This window comes from Cervus elaphus, chromosome 12 (genome assembly GCF_910594005.1).
Source record: "Cervus elaphus chromosome 12, mCerEla1.1, whole genome shotgun sequence".
Lineage (NCBI taxonomy): Eukaryota > Metazoa > Chordata > Mammalia > Artiodactyla > Cervidae > Cervus > Cervus elaphus.
Window position 1 is genome coordinate 95,475,350 of NC_057826.1, and position 19,049 is coordinate 95,494,398.

At 37.9% G+C, this 19,049-nt stretch overlaps 1 protein-coding gene across 2 annotated transcripts in view; it reads left to right on the plus strand.

Annotated features, from left to right (window-relative positions):
- CCDC112 (coiled-coil domain containing 112) overlaps positions 1 to 19,049 on the plus strand; it is a 125,671-nt gene that overhangs the window by 100,153 nt on the left and 6,469 nt on the right. For both annotated transcript variants that reach the window (XM_043920799.1, XM_043920800.1), the window contains 5 exons: positions 6,186 to 6,307; positions 10,964 to 11,085; positions 15,058 to 15,147; positions 17,371 to 17,446; positions 17,842 to 18,232. In XM_043920799.1, the coding sequence (XP_043776734.1) occupies positions 6,186 to 6,307; positions 10,964 to 11,085; positions 15,058 to 15,147; positions 17,371 to 17,446; positions 17,842 to 18,232 (801 nt within the window). The remainder of the gene's footprint in view (positions 1 to 6,185; positions 6,308 to 10,963; positions 11,086 to 15,057; positions 15,148 to 17,370; positions 17,447 to 17,841; positions 18,233 to 19,049) is intronic.

Sequence of the window (19,049 nt, forward strand, 5' to 3'; positions counted from 1 at the left end):
AAGAATTCCCCGCCCCCACCTTTTCTTTGGTTTTCTTCTGACATTTCCTTTAATGTTGTTATACAACAAACACAAATAATACATAATAAACACAAATAGGGGAGGGGGAATCCTTTGTTATTAATGTATTTTTACAAGCAAGCCTGTCCCAGACAGCTGCTTGGACAATCCTTCTCCTCTACCCCATGTCAGTCATTCATTTCCATCTGCCTCAGACACAGTGGATTTTAAGTCAGTGTGCGTCCTCACGGTATCACTATGTTCCCTCAAGGATAGTCACATCCTAACCCCCAGCACCTGTGAACGTGTGACCTCATGTAATAAAAGGAACTTTGCAAATGTGATTAAGTTGAGCTCTTCAGGTGGGGAGTTTATGCGGGATTGTCTGGGTGGGCCAGTGTATTCACAAGAGAGTCCTTGTTAAGAGGGAAGCAGGAGGCTTGGGACCAAGAGGGGATGTAACAATGGAAGCAAGAGGGTGATGTGATGTGAGGAGGGGGCCATGAGCCAAGGAATGAAGGTGGCCACTAAAAGCTTAAAAAAGGTAAGGGAGTAAATTCTCTGGATCTTCAGAAAGAATGCAATCTTTTCAACACCTTAATTTTAGACTTGACCTCCAAAACAGTAAAAGAATAAATTTGTGTTGTTTAAGTCTCTTAAATTTGTGGTAAACTAATTTTTTTGGTAAGTTTGTTATAGTAGTGATAGGAAATGAATACAGCCAGAGAAAGCCTAAGAAGGCCTGAGCTCTCATCTTTGGCTGACCTTGAAACTGTGCAACAGCAAGTGAAGGCTAAAATGGAGTTGTAAACTGCTTGCCCCAGTACTGATGCCATGTTCCAGCTTGCACACAGACCCCCTCAGCAAAGTATGGGGACTTACAGGTTCAAGACATGGAAGAAAATCTTTGACCAACCAATCATTCACTGACAACTAAGCTAACAAAGCAGAGATTTCAGGGCCATACAAAGAATCCAGAGTTTACCGAATTAGTTCAGAAAAATGACTGAAAAAAACCCAGCAACAACAGCAGACCTTAGAAAGAGGAAAAATAATCTCATTTTTAGTGTTGCCACATTATGTATTATTATTTAAAGTGTTGAGTTGCTGACAAATCATGAGATATGCAAAGAAATAAGAAAATATGGTCCATACACAGAAGAATTAAAAAAAAAAAAGAATAGTAAAAAGAAACTGTCCCTTAAGATGACCAAATGTTGGACATAATAGACAAAGATTTTAAATTATTGATTTAAACATGTTCAAAAAGCTAAAGAAAACCATTTCTAAACAAAACAGTATGAGAATGGTGTCTCACCAAATAGAAAATATCTATAAAGAGACTGGAAAAGGTGAGTTTTCATTCCAATCCCAAAGAAAGGCAATGCCAAAGAATGCTCAAACCACCACACAATTGTACTCATCTCACACGCTAGCAAAGTAATGCTCAAAACTTTCCAAGCCAGGCTTCAACAGTATGTGAACCGTGTACTTCCAGATGTTCAAGCTAGTTTTAGAAAACGCAGAGAAACCAGAGATCAAATTGCCAACATCTGCTGGATCATCGAAAAAGCAAGAGAGTTCCAGAAAAACATCTACTTCTGTTTTTATTGACTATGCCAAAGCCTTTGACTGTGTGGATCACAACACACAGTGGAAAATTCTTAAAGAGATGGGAATACCAGACTACCTGACCTGCCTCCTGAGAAATTTGTATGCAGGTCAGGAAGCAACAATAAGAACTGGACGTGGAACAACAGACTGGTTCCAAATCGGGAAAGGAGTACATCAAGGATGTATATTGTCACCCTGCTTATTTAACTTATATGCAGAGTACATCATGAGAAATGCCAGGATGGATGAAGCACAAGCTGGAATCAAGATTCCCGGGAGAAATATCAATAACCTCAGATATGCAGATGACACCACCCTTATGGCAGAAAGTGAAGAAGAACTAAAGAGCCTCTTGAAGAAAGTGAAAGAGAGTGAAAAAGTTGGTTTAAGACTCAGCATTCAGAAAACTAAGATCATGGCATCTGGTCCCATCACTTCATGGCAAATAGATGGGGAAACAGTGAGAGACTTGTATTTTGGGGGGCTCCAAAATCACTCCAGGTGGTGACTGCAGCCATGAAATTAAAAGGTGCTAGCTCCTTGGAAGAAAAGCTATGACCAGCCTAGACAGCATATTAAAAAACAGAGACATTACTTTGCCAACAAAGGTCCATCTAGTCAAAGCTATGGTTTTTCTAGTAGTCATGTATGGATGTGAGAGTGGACTATAAAGAAAGCTGAGTGCCGAAGAATTGATGCTTTTGAACTATGGTGTTGGAGAAGACTCTTAAGAGTCCCTTGGACAGCAAGGAGATCCAACCAGCCCATCCTAAAGGAAATAAGTCCTGAATATTCATTGGAAGGACTGATGCTGAAGCAGAAACTCCAATACTTTGGCTACCTGATGTGAAGAAGTGACTCATTTGAAAAGATACTAATGCTGGGAAAGGTAGAAGGTGGGAGGAGAAGCGAACAACAGAGGATGAGATGGTTAGATGACATCCCGACTCGATGGACATGAGTTTGAGTAAACTCAGGGAGTTGGTGATGGACAGGGAAGCCTGGCGTGCTGCAGTTCATGGGGTCGCAAAGAGTCAGACACGACTGAGCGACTGAACTGAACCGAACTGATAAAGAGAAGTTATAGGAAAAGAATGGAATAGAAATTTTGGAGTTAAAAAGTACAAAAATACAAATGAAAAATTCACTAAAGAGACTCAACACTACGTTTGGGCTGGCAGAAGAAGGTAGGTCAATTTAGATTATCCAGAATAAGGAATCTAAAGAAAAAAAGAATGAAGAAAAGTGAGCAGAGCGTTAAAGACCTGTGAAACACCATCAGATGCCACAGCTAATGAGAGACCCAAAAGGAGAGAGAGAGAAAAGCGGGGAAAGAATGTTTGAAGAAATGATGGCTGTAGTATTGATCTACACATTGTTGGAATTTAGTGAACTTCAAGATCCATACCTAGACATGTCATAATCAAACTGTAAGAAAGAGACAAAAAGAAATTCTGAAAGCACCAACAGAGAAATCAATTCAACACATATTAGGCTTTCTCAATAAGATTAACAACTGATTTCTCAACAGAAACCTTGGACTTCAAAAGTATGGGATAATATGCATGCATGCTAAATTGCTTCAGTTGTGCCCGGCTTTTTGCAACACTATGGACTGTAGCCTACCAGGCTCCTTTGTCCATGGGATTCTCCAGGCCAGAATACTGGAGTTGGTTGCTGTGCCCTCTTCTAGGGGATCTTCCGGACCCAGGAATCAAACCTGTGTCTATGTCTCCTACATTGGCAGGTGGGTTCTTTACCACTAGCATCTCCTGGGAAGCCCCATGGGATAACAGTCATAGTCAAAATGCTGAAAGAAAAGGACTGTTGACCAAGAATTCTGTGTCCAGTGAAATAATTAAAGTTGAAGGAGGCTACATCAAACTGAAAAGATCCTTCTGCACAGTAAAGGGAATATCAGCAAAATGAAAAGATGACCTACTGAATGGGAGAAAAACATTTGCAAATCATATTTTGATAAGGACATATCTATAAATATAAAACTGTTAAAACTCAAAAAGACAACCCAGTTTTTACAATTGGAAAAGATATAAGTAGGTATTCCTTCAAAGAAATAGCCAATAAGTGCATGAAAAGATGCTCAGCATCATTAGTCATTATGGGCTAATCAAAACCACTGTGAGATACTACTTCACATCCAGTAGGATGATTATAGTAAAAGAGAAATAGACAGTAAAAAATGTGGGTGAGGATGTGAAGAAACTGGAACTCCCATATCATGCTGAGGGCAATGTAAAATTATATAATGATGCAGCCACTGTGGAAAACAGTTGGATAGTTCTTCAAAAGTTCAAAACCTCAAAACTTCTGTGCTTCAAAGGATATTATCAGGAAAGTGGAAAGAACTCAGAATTGGGGAAAATATTTGCAGGTCATTTATCTGATAAAGGACTTACAGGAATGCTTCCTCTGTAACAAAAAATAACATAAATGGGAATTACCTGTGATCCAGAAATTCCACTGCTAGAAATACCCAAGAAAATTGAATTCATACTAAAACTTGTACATAAATGTTCTTAGTAACATTATTCATGGTGACCAAATAGTGAAAGTAACCCAATTGTCCGTCAGCTGATGAGTAGATAAACAAAATATGTTAGATTCTTGTGGAATATTACTTAGCCATGAAAAGGAATGAAGTACAGATTCATGGTACAACATGAACGAATCTTTAAAATATTATACTCAGTGAAAGAAGCCAGACACAGAAGGTTGTATATTGTATGATGCTGTTTATATTAGTTGTCCAGAATAGGCAAATCCATAGAATCAGAACATAGATTAATGATTACCAGGAAGTGGGTAGAAAAAGGGTATGGGAAATGACTGCTTAATGAGGGTGAGCTTTCTTTTGGGTATAATGGAAATACTTGGGTACTAGATAGTGTTGATAATTGCATGACTTTGTGAATATAGTAAAAAAACACTAGTTGTAAACTTTATGTGCACATTCTATGGTATGTGAAATAAATCTCAATTCTGGAAGTATTAACCTAAAATCATTACTTTATTCTTGCTTGCTTGCTCCTCAAAATTTGAAGGCTTGGTTCCTTTATTATTATTATTTTTTAATCTCTCAGGCTGTCAGCAATTCCTCTTGATTATACCTCCAAGATACATTTAGGCTTCTTACTTTTAGTCTCCACCACCACCCTGGTAGACCTGAACACCATCATTCTGTGTCTTTGTTGCTGCATCACCTGTCTCATTGGTTCTCCTGCTTCCAGCCTTGCCTCACCTCTTCCTCCACCTCCCCCAATTTATTCTTTAAAAAATAGAAAGATTTTCTTTAAAAATTAAATGTATCATGGTATTCTCCTACTCTAAACCCTTCAGTAAAATCCAGACCCCTGTAGTGACTTAAAATGCTGGTGTGATATGCCACTTGCCTGGCTCTATACCCTCATCTCCTGCAAAGCTCTGCACTTCACTCGTCTTAATGTCACAGTTGCCTTTGCTTTGCTTGAACCAGCCAAGCTTTTTTCCTGCTGGAGGGCTTTTGGACTTGCTGGTCCCTCTGCCTGGCACACCTTTCCCTGCAGCTTTTGGCCTGGTTGGTTCTGTTCTTCCTCAAACATCATCCCCTCAAATAGACCTCCGTGGCCATTCTAACTGAAAAGAAAAAAAAAAAAAAACCCTTGGCCCCATTATCTTCATCTCAGCGATGTTTATTTCCTTAATAGCACCTACCGTATTGGTTTTTTAAAAAGTGTATCACTTATTTGCTCTTTTCTTTTTAAATCTGTTTCCCTCTCTAGATTTTAAGGCAGAGGCCATATTGTCATGGGGACTATCCGGTGGCCCTAGTGGTAAAGAACTCGCCTACCAATGCAGGAGACATAGGAAATGTGGGCTCGATTCCTCGATCTTCTGGGTCCAGAAGATCCCCTAGAGGAGGGCATGGCAACCCACTCCAGTAGTCTTACCTGGAGAATCCCATGCACAGAGGAGCCTGGTGGGCTGTGGTCCCTAGGGTCACAGAGTCGGACATGACTGAAGCAATTTAGCATGCAGCACGCACATGTTATCATGGACCACCTTTGTTTCCCTGGTGTCTAGGCCAGCACCTGTCACGTCATAAGTATTCAATGCATATTGGTGAATGAATGAATGAAAGAATTAGAGATTTCATTACATTTCTCACTAATTTAGCATTTTAAAACACATGTTCCTTCTTCCACAAGCTGTATTTTTAAAAATTAAATAAGATTGGCCCCAAAATTATCCCGAGAAACTCCATTATTGATGTTTTATCCCTGAAAAAAGGGCTTCCCTGGTGGCTCAGACAGTAAAGAATCCGCCTGCAATACAAGAGATCTGGTTTGATCCCTGGGTTAGGAAGATGCCCTGGAGGAGGCATGGAAACCCACTCTGGTATTCTTGCCTGGAGAATCCCATGGACACAGGAGCCTAGCGGGCTCCAGTCCATGGGGTCACAGAGTCGGACACGACTGAGCGACTAGGGACAACACACACTCTGTAAAGACTTTCACGCTCATCTCCCACCGTTTTTATTATTGAAGATACATTTGTTTTTGTTTTCTCTTCAGAATGATGGCTGTCTTGGTACTTCAGGTGGAATTCGTCCTTTTCAGCTTCAAAACTGGAAGCAGAAAGTTAATCGAACTAAGAAAACAGAATTCATACGTACAGCCGAAAAGTTTAAAAATCAGTAAGTATAAGAACATTATCTTCAAGGAACATTACTCATCATTTTATTATGAGCAATATAAAGTTAATTCTCCTCCACTCTATCTAATCCCATACCAAAGACTAGTCACTAGCCTTTCAAATGTAAAACAAGGGACCCGTGAGAAGTGTGAAATATACAAATGATAGTAAACTATTTAATATAAAGTTAATTTTAAGTAGAGCTCTTTACATTTTAATTTCACTATTTTGAATCAATGTATATCAAGGAGAATAAAAGATTTCTTTAGATCACATATATCAAGTAACAGATTGAATACATTTTGACTTAGCAAAGTAAGCACTTGGTAAATACTTTTGAGTGAATAATTTTAATGAAGAGTCCTACTGTACTCTTGAGGTTTTTTTTTATTGGCCTTTTAATTGGTCTCCCTTCCTTAGTCTCTACCTCTTTCAGATCCACCCTGTACGTTATGACTAGACAAATTGAGAAGTTGGCATTTATTTTAAGCTTTAGTGTTTATGTATTTTTTAAATAACCAGTGATATTTACTGAAGGTTCAACATTGTTAGTCGCACCATGTGATTTAGTAAATACAATGAGTAAAGGTAAAAAAACTAGAGCTCAGAGCAGCCAGCCCTCTCCTGTAGTTGGAGGCTTTATAAAACACTGCTCTAAATTTATGCAGTGTCAATTTGCTGAAGAACCAAGAGAAAAGAAAGCTTATAAGAAATGATCTCTGGACCAGAATTAGTGGCAGTTATCTGTTTAGAAATTCTACCAATAAATAGTATACTGTTTGAATTTTAACAAGGTATATCATAGTGCAGGCTTGTGAGACTGAATTCCGACTATATTGGTTTCTTTCATTTTTAATACTCAGAGTTTGATAAACTACAATTTTTTTTTAATTTATAAAATGCATTAGCTTAGATAGACTTGGACTCTAGGTTAAGATTTCTGGTTTATGTTTTTTTTCTAGATAAGATAATCTACCAGATGATTAATGTACATAAATATAGCAAGCCAGTTAGATTATGCCAGTATCGATAGGTACCTTGTCTGTGTATGGGTTTTATAACTCTGATTAGGCTTTCTTCATCTGTTATAAGGTTTTGGAAAAACTCCTTGAAAGAGTGTTAGAAAAATCCATTGAAATTGAATCCAACAATTCTCATTGAATATAAAGGGAAGAACACCATTTGTAATATTTTTATTTTCAGAATAGATTATACATTCATATAATTGAATAATCAATTCATGTCAAAGGACCCACAGTAGAAGGCCTTTGTCTCACCTCTGACCGTATCACCCGTTTCCCTTCTCCCCAAACAACCACTATTTTTACTTTCTTGTGTATTTTATATGCTTTTTTAAGGACATAAAAATGCATATTCAGATGGTTCCTTTTTTTTTTCTTATAAGTGGTAGCATACTATATACATTGTTCTGCATCTTGTTTTGTATTTTTAACTTGAGTATATCCTAGATGCCAAAGAATTATTGATTTTGTTCAGGCATGATAATGTTATTATAATTACACAAATCAAATACAATCTCTAGAAGTGCACACTGACACATGTGGGGTGGAAGAACATAATGTAGTGGGTTTCCTTTAGCATACTGAAGCAAAAAGGGAAGAGGAAAGAGAAGAAAAGATAGATGAAAGAGAGGAAAAAGGTAAAATTGTTGAGTTAGAGTGATATGAGGTATATATCATATGAAACGATATGAGGGGAATCAGTTTACCATTCTCTAGTATGTCTTAGCATTTTCATATAGAACTTTGGTTACAAAGGAGTGTATCTTGGAGATCTTTCCTTATGAGTACATAGAACATGGTACTGCATTGTATTCCAGTGTATGCATGTAACATCACTTATTTAATCTGCCCCTTAGTGATAGGCATTAGGTTACAGAAAACATTAAGGTATAGTAAATAAATGCTTAATTAACTGGAGCATCCATGGAGATTCATATCATTTTGCACATCTGTAAGTGTATCTTTAGGAAAAATTCCTACAAGTAGAAATGCTGGATCAAAGGTATATGAATTTGTGATTGTAATGAATAATTTCTGATTATTCATTATTGTGATGAATAGTGAATAATTTCTAAATTGTCCTTGATAGGCCATTTATGATTTCACCAACAATATACAAGAGGACCCATTTCCCCACAGTTTTATCATCAGAATATATTAAACTTGTGTGTTTTTTTTCCCCCAGTCTAATAGATGTACCATGTTACCATGGTATAGTTTCAGTTTTCTTTTCTCATGTCATGAGAGAGGTTGAGCATCTTTTCTTATGTTTGGCAGTTTGTCTCCATTATTACATTTTGAGTATCTTTATGGGTTAACATAATCAGCAATACGTGAATCAAAAACTTCCAGATGTTTAAGCTGGTTTTAGAAAAGGCAGAGGAACCAGAGATCAAATTGCCAGTATCCTCTGGATCATCGAAAAGGCAAGAGAGTTCTGCTTTATTGACTACGTCAAAGCCTTCCACTGTGTGGATCACAATAAACTGTGGAAAATTCTGAAAGAGATGGGAATACCAGACTACCTGACCTGCCTCTTGAGAAACCTGTATGCAGGTCAGGAAGCAACAGTTAGAACTAGACATGGAACGATCGACTAGTTCCAAGTAGGAAAAGGAGTACGTCAAGGCTGTATATTGTCACCCTGCTTATTTAACTTATATGCAGAGTACATCATGAGAAACACTGGGCTGGAAGAAGCACAAGCTGGAATTAAGATTGCCGGGAGAAATATCGATAACCTCAGATATGCAGATGACACCACCCTTATGGCAGAAAGTGAAGAGGGACTAAAAAGCTTCTTGATGAAAGTGAAAGAGGAGAGTGAAAAAGTTGGCTTAAAGCTCAATATTCAGAAAACTAAGATCATGGCATCCGGTCCCATCACTTCATGGGAAATAGATGGGGAGACAGTGGAAGCAGTGTCAGACTTTATTTTTGTGGGCTCCAAAATCACTGCAGATGGTGACTGCAGCCGTGAAATTAAAAGATGCTTACTCCTTGGAAGGAAAGTTATGACCAACCTAGATAGCATATTAAAAAGCAGACCTTTGCCAACAAAGGTCCGTCTGGTCAAGGCTATGGTTTTTCCAGTGGTTATGTATGGATGTTGGACTGTGAAGAAAGTTGAGTGCCGAAGAATTGATGCTTTTGAACTGTGGTGTTGGAGAAGACTCTTGAGAGTTCCTTGGACTGCAAGGAGATCCAACCAGTCCATCCTAAAGGAGATCAGCCCTGGGTTTTCATTGGAAGGACTGATGCTAAAGCTGAAACTCCAATACTTTGGCCACCTCATGCGAAGAGTTGGCTCGTTGGAAAAGACCCTGATGCTGGGAGGGATTGGGGGCAGGAGGAGAAGGGGACGACAGAGGATGAGATGGCATGAGTTTGAGTAAACTCCGGGAGTTGGTGATGGACAGGGAGGCCTGGTGTGCTGCTGCGATTCATGGGGTTGCAAAGAGTTGGACACGACTGAGCGACTGAACTGATGGGTTAATATTTCTAATCCAGGAGTAGCAAAACATAACTTACTGTCATAGCATAGCCTGTTTCTGTGATGGGCATTTGTTTGATTTTAGTACCTTTCCCCACCCCAGCCAGAGTCTCAATGGGCTGGAGCTCTCAGTGCAGGACTCCGGGAGCTGCCCTCAATCTGCCAGATTGACCTGCAGACTAAAATCTTTTTGATGTCTCTGTTCTCCCCCTTCCCTCCTCCCAACACAGATTGAAGTTATGACTCCCTCAACCTTGGGGCAGCCAGGTAGGGCCTGTGGCATTCTCATCTATTTACCTCAGTGTGCCTTATATATTAAATTCTTTTCTTGGTGTGACAAGGGAAAAAGATTGGGAAACTCTGCCTTAATATATTTGCCTCTCAGAATAGAGGAAAGGAAATCAGTGACCAGAGATACTCCACCACTCATTAAATTCAGGATTAGTGGAGAAGTAGTTATATTAATTTCTACCTTGTGGGAGAAAGAAAACAGATGTTGAGAAAATAAATTTCTTTGTCCAACCAAAAGGTTTCTTGATGGTAAATTGTTTTGTTTTACCTCAGGGTTCAAGCTAACATCAGAAGTCCTTACTGGTAGATGGATTAAGGCCAAGAAGCAAGGATGAGATGAAGGAAGCTTTGAAGTAAATGTAGACCATATCCCATAAAAGCACTCAAATGACTGCCTTCATAGATTGTTTGCCTTTTGAAGTTTCAGTTTTACTAGTATTAATAACTTGCATTTCTATAGTGCATTTTGCTTCCCTGGTGGCTCAGATGGTAAAGAATCTGCCTGCAATGCCAGAGACCCACGTTCGATCCCTGATTTGGGAAGATTCCCTGGAGAAGGGAATGGCAACCCACTCCAGTATTCTTGCCTGGAGAATTCCATGAACAGAGGGGAGCCTGTCAGGCTATAGTCCATGGGGTCACAGAGTCGGACACGACTGAATGACTAGTATACACGCACACAACACTTTCCTAACTACTGTTTTGATTCTGTAGCCTTATTGATCCAAGTAATTTTATTTTGAATCCTTCGATGAATTAATACAAAGTACAGATTGTAAGTGTATTTATATTTTAAACAATTAAAAATGTACTTAAATCATATTTATGCTATTTGTTTCTTTCTCTAAAGGGTTATTAATCTAGAAAAAGACAAACACAGTCATTTCTACAACCAAAAAAGTGACTTCAGAATTGAACATAGTATGCTGGAAGAATTGGAAAATAAACTGATTAACAGCAGGAAAACAGAAAGTAAGTTGAGTTCATGATGCACAAAACCCATTGAGAGATACATAGTCATAGTTTTGCCCTGTGCCTTGTCCTTGGGCACTGACCGTTACAGTCTCTATCTAGATGCCGTCTAGTTGGTGTAATGAGTTTCTCTTTTAAGGATATGTATTTATTTTGGGGGGTCACTATTTAGTCTGGATATTTATAACTGGATTGTTTCCTGTGTATATTTCGTCTTAATAGGAAAAAGAGGGTTTTGTTTTCTGGTTGTCAAATCAGTAATGAAACTACATTATTTTAAATAAAGGAAGGGTGCCTTAAAGATTTGCACAGGCTGGGCTTGCAAAAGGATCAACACGCCTTTAGCTGGGGATGTACTATACCCTTCCTTGGAAGAGGAACAGAAAAGACATAAAAAGACACAGCTGGTTCAAAGTCCAAATTCTTACTTTATGTTTGTAAAATGTCCAGGTAGCTACAAGATTACCATGGTTTACAGCCAGATTTACACCGTGGTGTTTGGTGTAGGTTGTTCAACTGTTGTGCCAGCCAGTAGGAGGAAACGCCAGACTCAGAAGGATGATCATTTAGAAGAAAGCAGTACTAATGAGCCACACAACTTCCTGAATCTGTGTCCTATCACAGAAAGCCTTTTCAGTTCAGTGATTCCAGTTATCTACCAAGATAATGTAATTATGTTTAATTTTCAAGGTTTGCAGCAACGCTCTCATATTTTGGTGTCAGTTTTTAAATAAAGCTTTGATTATGGGCAACAAATTTAAAAAATAAAGAAAAACTAATTACTGGTGTCTTACCTTAGCTCATCACCAGGATCCTATTGACTGAATCCCACACTCAGTAAGCATCAACAGATTCAGAACCTGTATGACTGTTAAAGTGCTCAAGTCACATAGTTGCTTAAACCTGAGTTTACTTGTCTGTGATATGTTAATAAAACCTGCCATTTCTACCATAGGAGAGCTGTCTGTGCATCTGATGTGATAGTATTGGGTAGGCTCAAAGCTTCGTTCGGGTTTTTCTGTACGATGTTATGGAAAAACCCAAATGAACCTTTTGGCCAACCTAATATATAAGAAAGTGTTAGAGATTGTACACTGAATATGTTCTACTGCTTGTTATGAATATTAACAATTATTAACTGTACTAAATGTTGGCCTTAAAAAAGAATTTTACAAGAATACCTTGATTCCTTGTAGAGTAGATTTTTTAAACTGCAAAGTCTTTTGTTTTATAGTAAAAACACTTCTTAACTTTGATTAAAGGAAAAGTAATGGTTTTCAGGGGCTTCCCAGGTTGGTGCTAGTGGTAAAGAACCTGCCTGCCAGTACAGGAGACATAAGAGATGTGTCTGATCCCTGGGTCAGAAAGATTCCCCTGGAGGAGGGTATGACAACCCACTCCAGTATTGCCTGGAGAATCCCGTGGACAGAGGAGCCTGGCAGGTTACTGTCCATAGGGTCGCAGAAAGTCAGGCACAACTGAATCCACTTATAACAGCGCAACAGTGGTTATCAACCAGCTGAACTTTGTAAGATATTGAGACTTATTGCATGGAGGTTATACTGCTCATGAGACACCTTTGTAGTTAATTAAAAAAGAAATTTCTAGGAAGTTTCTCCTTTCAGAATATAAGATTGTACTATTTTAAAAAGTCATCTTTTGTCAGATGGTGGCAAGAATCATTCTCTCTCTCCTGTTGGAATGATGAGACCTAACATAAATGCCAGATTTTCAGTTGTCCTGTTTGATTCATAGAAGAATCTGAGTATCCCTTGTATAATATTAATGTTTCTTAATACCCCTTAGTTCTTTTACAGACAAAAAGGCTGATCTGTCTGTCTCTCTATCATGCCATTAAGTAGAGTATCTCCATTCTGTGCATTTTAAGTCACTTGATTTTCTCCCTTTTAAGGCACTTTATTTTTATTTTCTAGTTTCCCTTTGTCTACAGTTTTGCTTCTTTTTATTCACACTTTGTGTTTATCTTATCTTGGACAAGAAGGAATGCATTGCATTAGTATAAGGATATAGAAATTTCCCTTTCACATGTTTTAGCTCAGAAGCATTAAATAGCTATACTTTACCTCAAATATTATGTCACATTTTAGCATGCATTTATGTAATGTTGTACTTGAATGCTTTGCCTATAGTGCAGAATCTCAGTTCAAATGACTTAATAAAAGATCATTTTCCCTATAGTGGTATCATTGTAGCTGTTCAAACTATGGCAAATGTAAAACAACAGAAAACACTTTCCTGATTACTAGGGAAGTTTCTTGACCTAAAATTCCAAAAATGAGTAAGTGCCTATAAAATACATTGGGTAAAGTTTCTACTTTTATAGAACTCTGGAATTTTAATAAAAAATGGAAAAAGCCAAAGTCATATATGCATATTTGGGTTTGTTTTGAATATTAGCGCTGGCTTCCAGCCTAAAGATAAACTTTTAAAAAAAATAGTTGTTTTTACAGACTTTTGAACAGAGCCTTTTGGTGTTTCATGTTCATTTGTGGAAGAGTTGCAAAAAAAAAAATAATAAGGGGGAGGTGCATAAGTAGAATACCCAAAGATGATGATCAAATATTATTACATGAATATGTATGTAAATATGAATTGACTTTATCCTAATAATTTAAGTAAATATTACAGTAAGGTTACTACTTCAGAAGGGAAATATGAAAGAAGAATCCAGTCTTCCTGCTGATGATACAGAACGTCTGAAAATGATTTTGAGACCTTTTGTTCTTCAGGCTTGTATTGTGGGCCTAGCATGGCAACCCACTCCAGTATTCTTGCCTGGAAAATCCCATGGTCAGAGGAGCCTGATAGGTTATAGCCCATGGGGTCGCAAAGAGCTGGACACGACTAAGCGACTTCACTTTCTTTCTTTTAGCACCTTACTGTAGCCTGGCCCTTTGGCTGTGCTTGGCGACCTGTAGCATAACAGGAGCAGTGTTGGTCGCTCAGACGTGTCCACCTCTTTGCAACCCCACAAACTGTAGCCCACCAGGGTCCTCTGTCCATGGGATTCTCCAGGCAAGAATACTAGAGTGGGTTGCCATTCCCTCCTCCAGAGGATCTTCCTGACCCAGGGATGGAACCCAGGTTTTCTGCATTGCAGGCAGATTCTTTACCCTCTGCGCTACAGGGAAACCTATAGCATGCTGCTGCTGCTGCTAAGTCACTTCAGTCGTGTCCGACTCTATGCGACTCCAAAGATGGCAGCCCACCAGGCTCCCCCGTCCCTGGGATTCTCCAGGCAAGAACAATGGAGCGGGTTGCCATTTCCTTCTCCAGTGCATGAAAGTGAAAAGTGAAAATGAAGTCGCTCAGTCATGTCTGACTCTTAGCGACCTCATGGACTGCAGCCCACCAGGCTCCTCCGTCCATGAGGTTTTCCGGGCAAGCATAGACACCAGTAAATGGCATCCTGAGACATCTCCTCACGGCCATGACTGTGTCACCAGTGAGTGTCCCCAGCCCGTCTTCGATGGTGTGGTCAGATAAAGTAAATTGTCACTGGGCAGTTTGTCAGTATTCATAGCATTAATATTGGCTATACAGTTTTAGTATTCTAACAATAGTTGAGATCAACTCTATGTCCATAAATTATAGCAAAAAGGAAAAAACTTTTAAAGAATAAAACATGACTAAAATGATGCTTCTGATCCATGTATGAGTATCCAATAACTCAGTCTCCAGAGTTAAAAAAATATTTCTAAGGACATTTCCCTGGCACAGGTTATAATAAGACTTAACCTATTGTGCCTTAAAATATTAGACGAAATTAGATGCTTTGTTTAGAGCAAGAGTTGGTTCAGGCTATTTTAACACTCATAAACCATCTTTTGTTCTTTAAATGTTCTTCACGTAATTTACTAGGTGAGGGTGATCAGTCTTATGTGAAGAATCCTGAGTTGGTAACCACATTTGTCATAGACTTATTTTACAGTACATCCTTCTTCGTTACAGGAGCAAAAATCCAGCAACAATTGGCCAAAATATACAACAATGTAAAGAAACTTCAGCATCAGTTAAAAGATGCGAAGCCTACACCTGATTGTAAGTAAATTTACATTTTCTATTTCTTCTTATGTATTAGTTTTCTCTATTGTTCATTAGAAAAATATATACTTTTTAAATTAATTTTTCTATTTGGCATTAATGGAGGAGCTAAACCCTACTTTTTGTTGGGGATTAATAAGGAAACATTGGAGAACTGTAATATCTGCTGTTTATGTATTTTTTTAATCTTTAAAATACTATCAAACTCTTATAAATTATGAAGTAGAACAGATGTTAATGTCATATATGGGATGAATAGGGCTTCCCAGGTGGCACTAGTGGTAAAGAACCCGCCTGCCAGTACAGGAGACATAAGAGATACAGGTTCGATCCCTGAGTCAAGAAGATCCCTTGGGGGAGGGCATGGCAACCCACTCCAGTATTCTTGCCTGGAGAATTCCATGGACAGAAGAGCCTGGTGGGCTTGAATCCCTGGGGTCGCACAGAGTCAGACACGACAGGGACTTAGCTGCAGCAGCAGCTTCAGATGAAGAATCTGTGGTATGCAAAGATTCAGGTTCAGCTGATGAAGCGAGAAAGATTCTTGATTCTTTGCTTAGTATTTTCCCATCATTTGTGTTTTGAAATTATTGCCTTTCAGAGGCACTTTAAATGCCTGAGGGAATGGCTAGGTAGTGTTAGGGCAAATTTTAGTCATTTGTGAAAGACAGAATTGTGTCCTTACCTCTTTCCTTATACCAACATTCATTGCTGAGAGAGCAAAGCGTACAGTAAAGTGCTCAAGATGTATGGGCTTCAGATCAGACACGCACAGGGTCAAATCCTTGAATTGTCAGGTAAGTGGTTTCAGGCAGGTTACTCAATCTGTTTGAACTTCCACTTACCGAGCTCTGAAATGGAGAGAATTGTACAGCCTCACTCAGGGCTGTGGGGATGAAGTGAGCCTGCACGTGAGCACGTTGTGCACCGCTTATAGCATAATAAGCACTAAAAATAGCAAGTATCTGAAACCATTAAAAATATTAGAAAAGAACATGGATTAATATTTTATGATTATATTATAATTTATAAGAATGACAAAAGTCAGAAATCATAAAGAAAAAAGTGGACATAATTGACTATTCAAAAATACCTCAAACTTATAAGCAAAGTTGAAATACAAATTAGGATAATAATAGCAATATGTATGTAACTTAGAAAGCTAATATCCATAATGTGTAAAGAGTATCTACAAAATCTAGCAACAAAGGTAACAGAACAAGAGAATGGGCAAAGATTATAAGTTGCATATTATAGCCAAAGAAACCCAAAACACATATGGAAAAGTGCTCAGGCTTATTAATTATTATAAAAATGTCAGTTAAATCAATGATAATAAATTTTTGATTATTTTGGAAATGGCTGGAATTACATGAGAAGGAGCACTCTCAGGAGCTGTAAAGAGGTTGAGCCTCTTTGAAGGACAGTGTGACAGTATTTTGCATACTGTAAACTTTAGCACTTTTTAACTTTAGCACTTAAAGTTATCAGTTATCCTCTAAAAATACTTATTTGAGGGGGGGAGGGATAGATCGGGAGTTGGGCATTGACATGTACGTACTGCAAAATAAATAGGCAACAAGGACCTACTGTATAGCACAGGGAACTCTGCTTGATGTTATGTAATACCTGAATATGAAAAGAATTTGAAAAAGAATAGATACATGTATATTTGTAACTGAATCACTTTGTTTTACACCTGAAACTAGCACAACAGTGTTAATTGATGATACTCTAATATAAAATAAAAATTAAAAAATAAAATAAAAATATTTGAGCATGCAAAAATCTGCAAAGATAGTTACTACAGCATTGCATCTATTTAAAGGTTCATCAGTTGGAGAATTAATGATTCAGGGTAGCATTAGACAATGAAATGCCATGTAGCCATACAAAGAATGAAGTACCATATGTATGTTGATGTAGAAAGTTAATTACAACATATTGTTAAAGAAAAAGTGCAAGTCACAGAAAACATACATGATGTAGAAGCTTTTTGGAAAAAAATAATATTTAAGGTATGTATGCTTAGGAAAAAATCTGTAATCAAAAAATCACAATCATAAAAATTTACTTTTTAAAAGTACATTTTTTTCTTATCCTATCCTTTAGACTGAGAAATGGTTTTTAATTAAGAGAACATTCTAATTTTCTTCCTAATTTTTAATTCTTAGTCATAATAAAATATGACATAATTTTTCCCTTTTTTTTTTTTTACAGTTGTTGAAAAGCTCAGAGAAATGATGGAGGAAATTGAAAATGCAATTAACACTTTTAAGGAAGAGCAGAGGTTGATGTATGTTTTAAACACATTTTAATTTAAAATTATTTACCTTTATTTTTCAATAACTCTTTACTAGATGGTTATATGTAAACTATTTTATTGTTACAAATTTAATACTAGTCTTACACAAAAGCAGTATAATACCTCTCTTTTGCTTTAGGTTTTAGACTGCATGTTTAAAGTGAATTTTCATTTATATTTGGAGTCTATAAACTCTCAAATAAGAGTTTGAAAGATTGTTTTTTCCTCTGAGGAAACTCTTTGAAGGCTTAGATTTATAGATGTTAATATTGTGAAGTGGAGAAGATATCAAAAGAGTTGGGAATAATAAAATTTGAAGGAAAACAAAGGGTTAATATGGATTGGTTGGTATCTTACTTTTCAAACTTTTATTTTTAAAATTTTAGATATGAAGAGCTTATTAAGGAAGAGAAAACAACTAGTAATGAGGTGAGCGCCATATCCAGAAAACTTGACACGTGGGCTGTGGGTGATCCAGGAGCGGAGAAGACTCTCAGAGCAGCACCGGGCAAGCTTCCTGCGGACAGAGTCACACCGAGTGCTCTGCCGGCAGCCGTGGCGGAGTTTGAGACGTTCCTTCAGCAGACAGGAGGGCGCCAGGGGGGCTGGGACGATTATGACCACCAGAACTTTGTGAAGGCGAGAACCAAGCATAAAGGGAAGCCAGCGTTCATGGGAGAAGTTCTAGAGCACCTTCCCGGAAGAACGCAGGATGAAGTTCAACAGCATGAGAAATGGTATCAAAAGTTTCTGGCCCTAGAAGAAAGAAAAAAAGAGGTAATAAGAATTGTACTAGCTATTATTTACTGTATATTTCTGTGTTCTAGGACTGTGCTACACGCTAACATATATTATTAATTTAGTTCAGCCCTGTGAGATATGTTAACGGTTTCCCCCATCTCATAGCAGGTGAAACTGAGGCATTGAGAAGTTAAGTCATTTTAGTGGAAGTATAGTTGACATACTCAACATCCAGCATGATCTACTCTAAGAAATAATACAGTGAGTCAGAAAACATCTGACAATGGTCAACATCCTGTGTCCACTGGAAATGGGAAATTCAGATTTAACCAGGCTTTTGATAAAAGTCATCTTACTAGTGAAGTCCACATTATTTTCAACAGAAAATAAAGAGGGCAGTAGGAAAAAAAATTCTTTGACTCAAAAGTTTCTAAATAGTTTTGGAACTTTAGTTGCACTACTTATTTTAAAAGACTCAAAAGTTTTGGCAACCCCAGAGTAAAGAGTAACTCTTAATTATAGCAAATACCTAAAAGGTCCCGTTTTCACAAAAAGATTATTCTGACTCTGGTTAAGATTAGGATTTCTCAACACTGGCATTGTTGACTGTTTGGACTGGGTAATTCTTTACTGTGAGGGCTGTCCTGGGCACTGTAGGATGGTTAGCAGTGCCCTTGACGTCCACCCAGTAGATGCTAGTACCACCACCTTAAATATGATGATCAAAAACATCTCCAGACATTACCAGATGTCCTCTGGACAGTAAAAATTGCCCCTGGTCAAGAACCATAGGCTTAGATAGTCCTAAGGTTGTTTTTTTTTTTTTTTTTTTTTTGTAGACTTGAGCGCAATA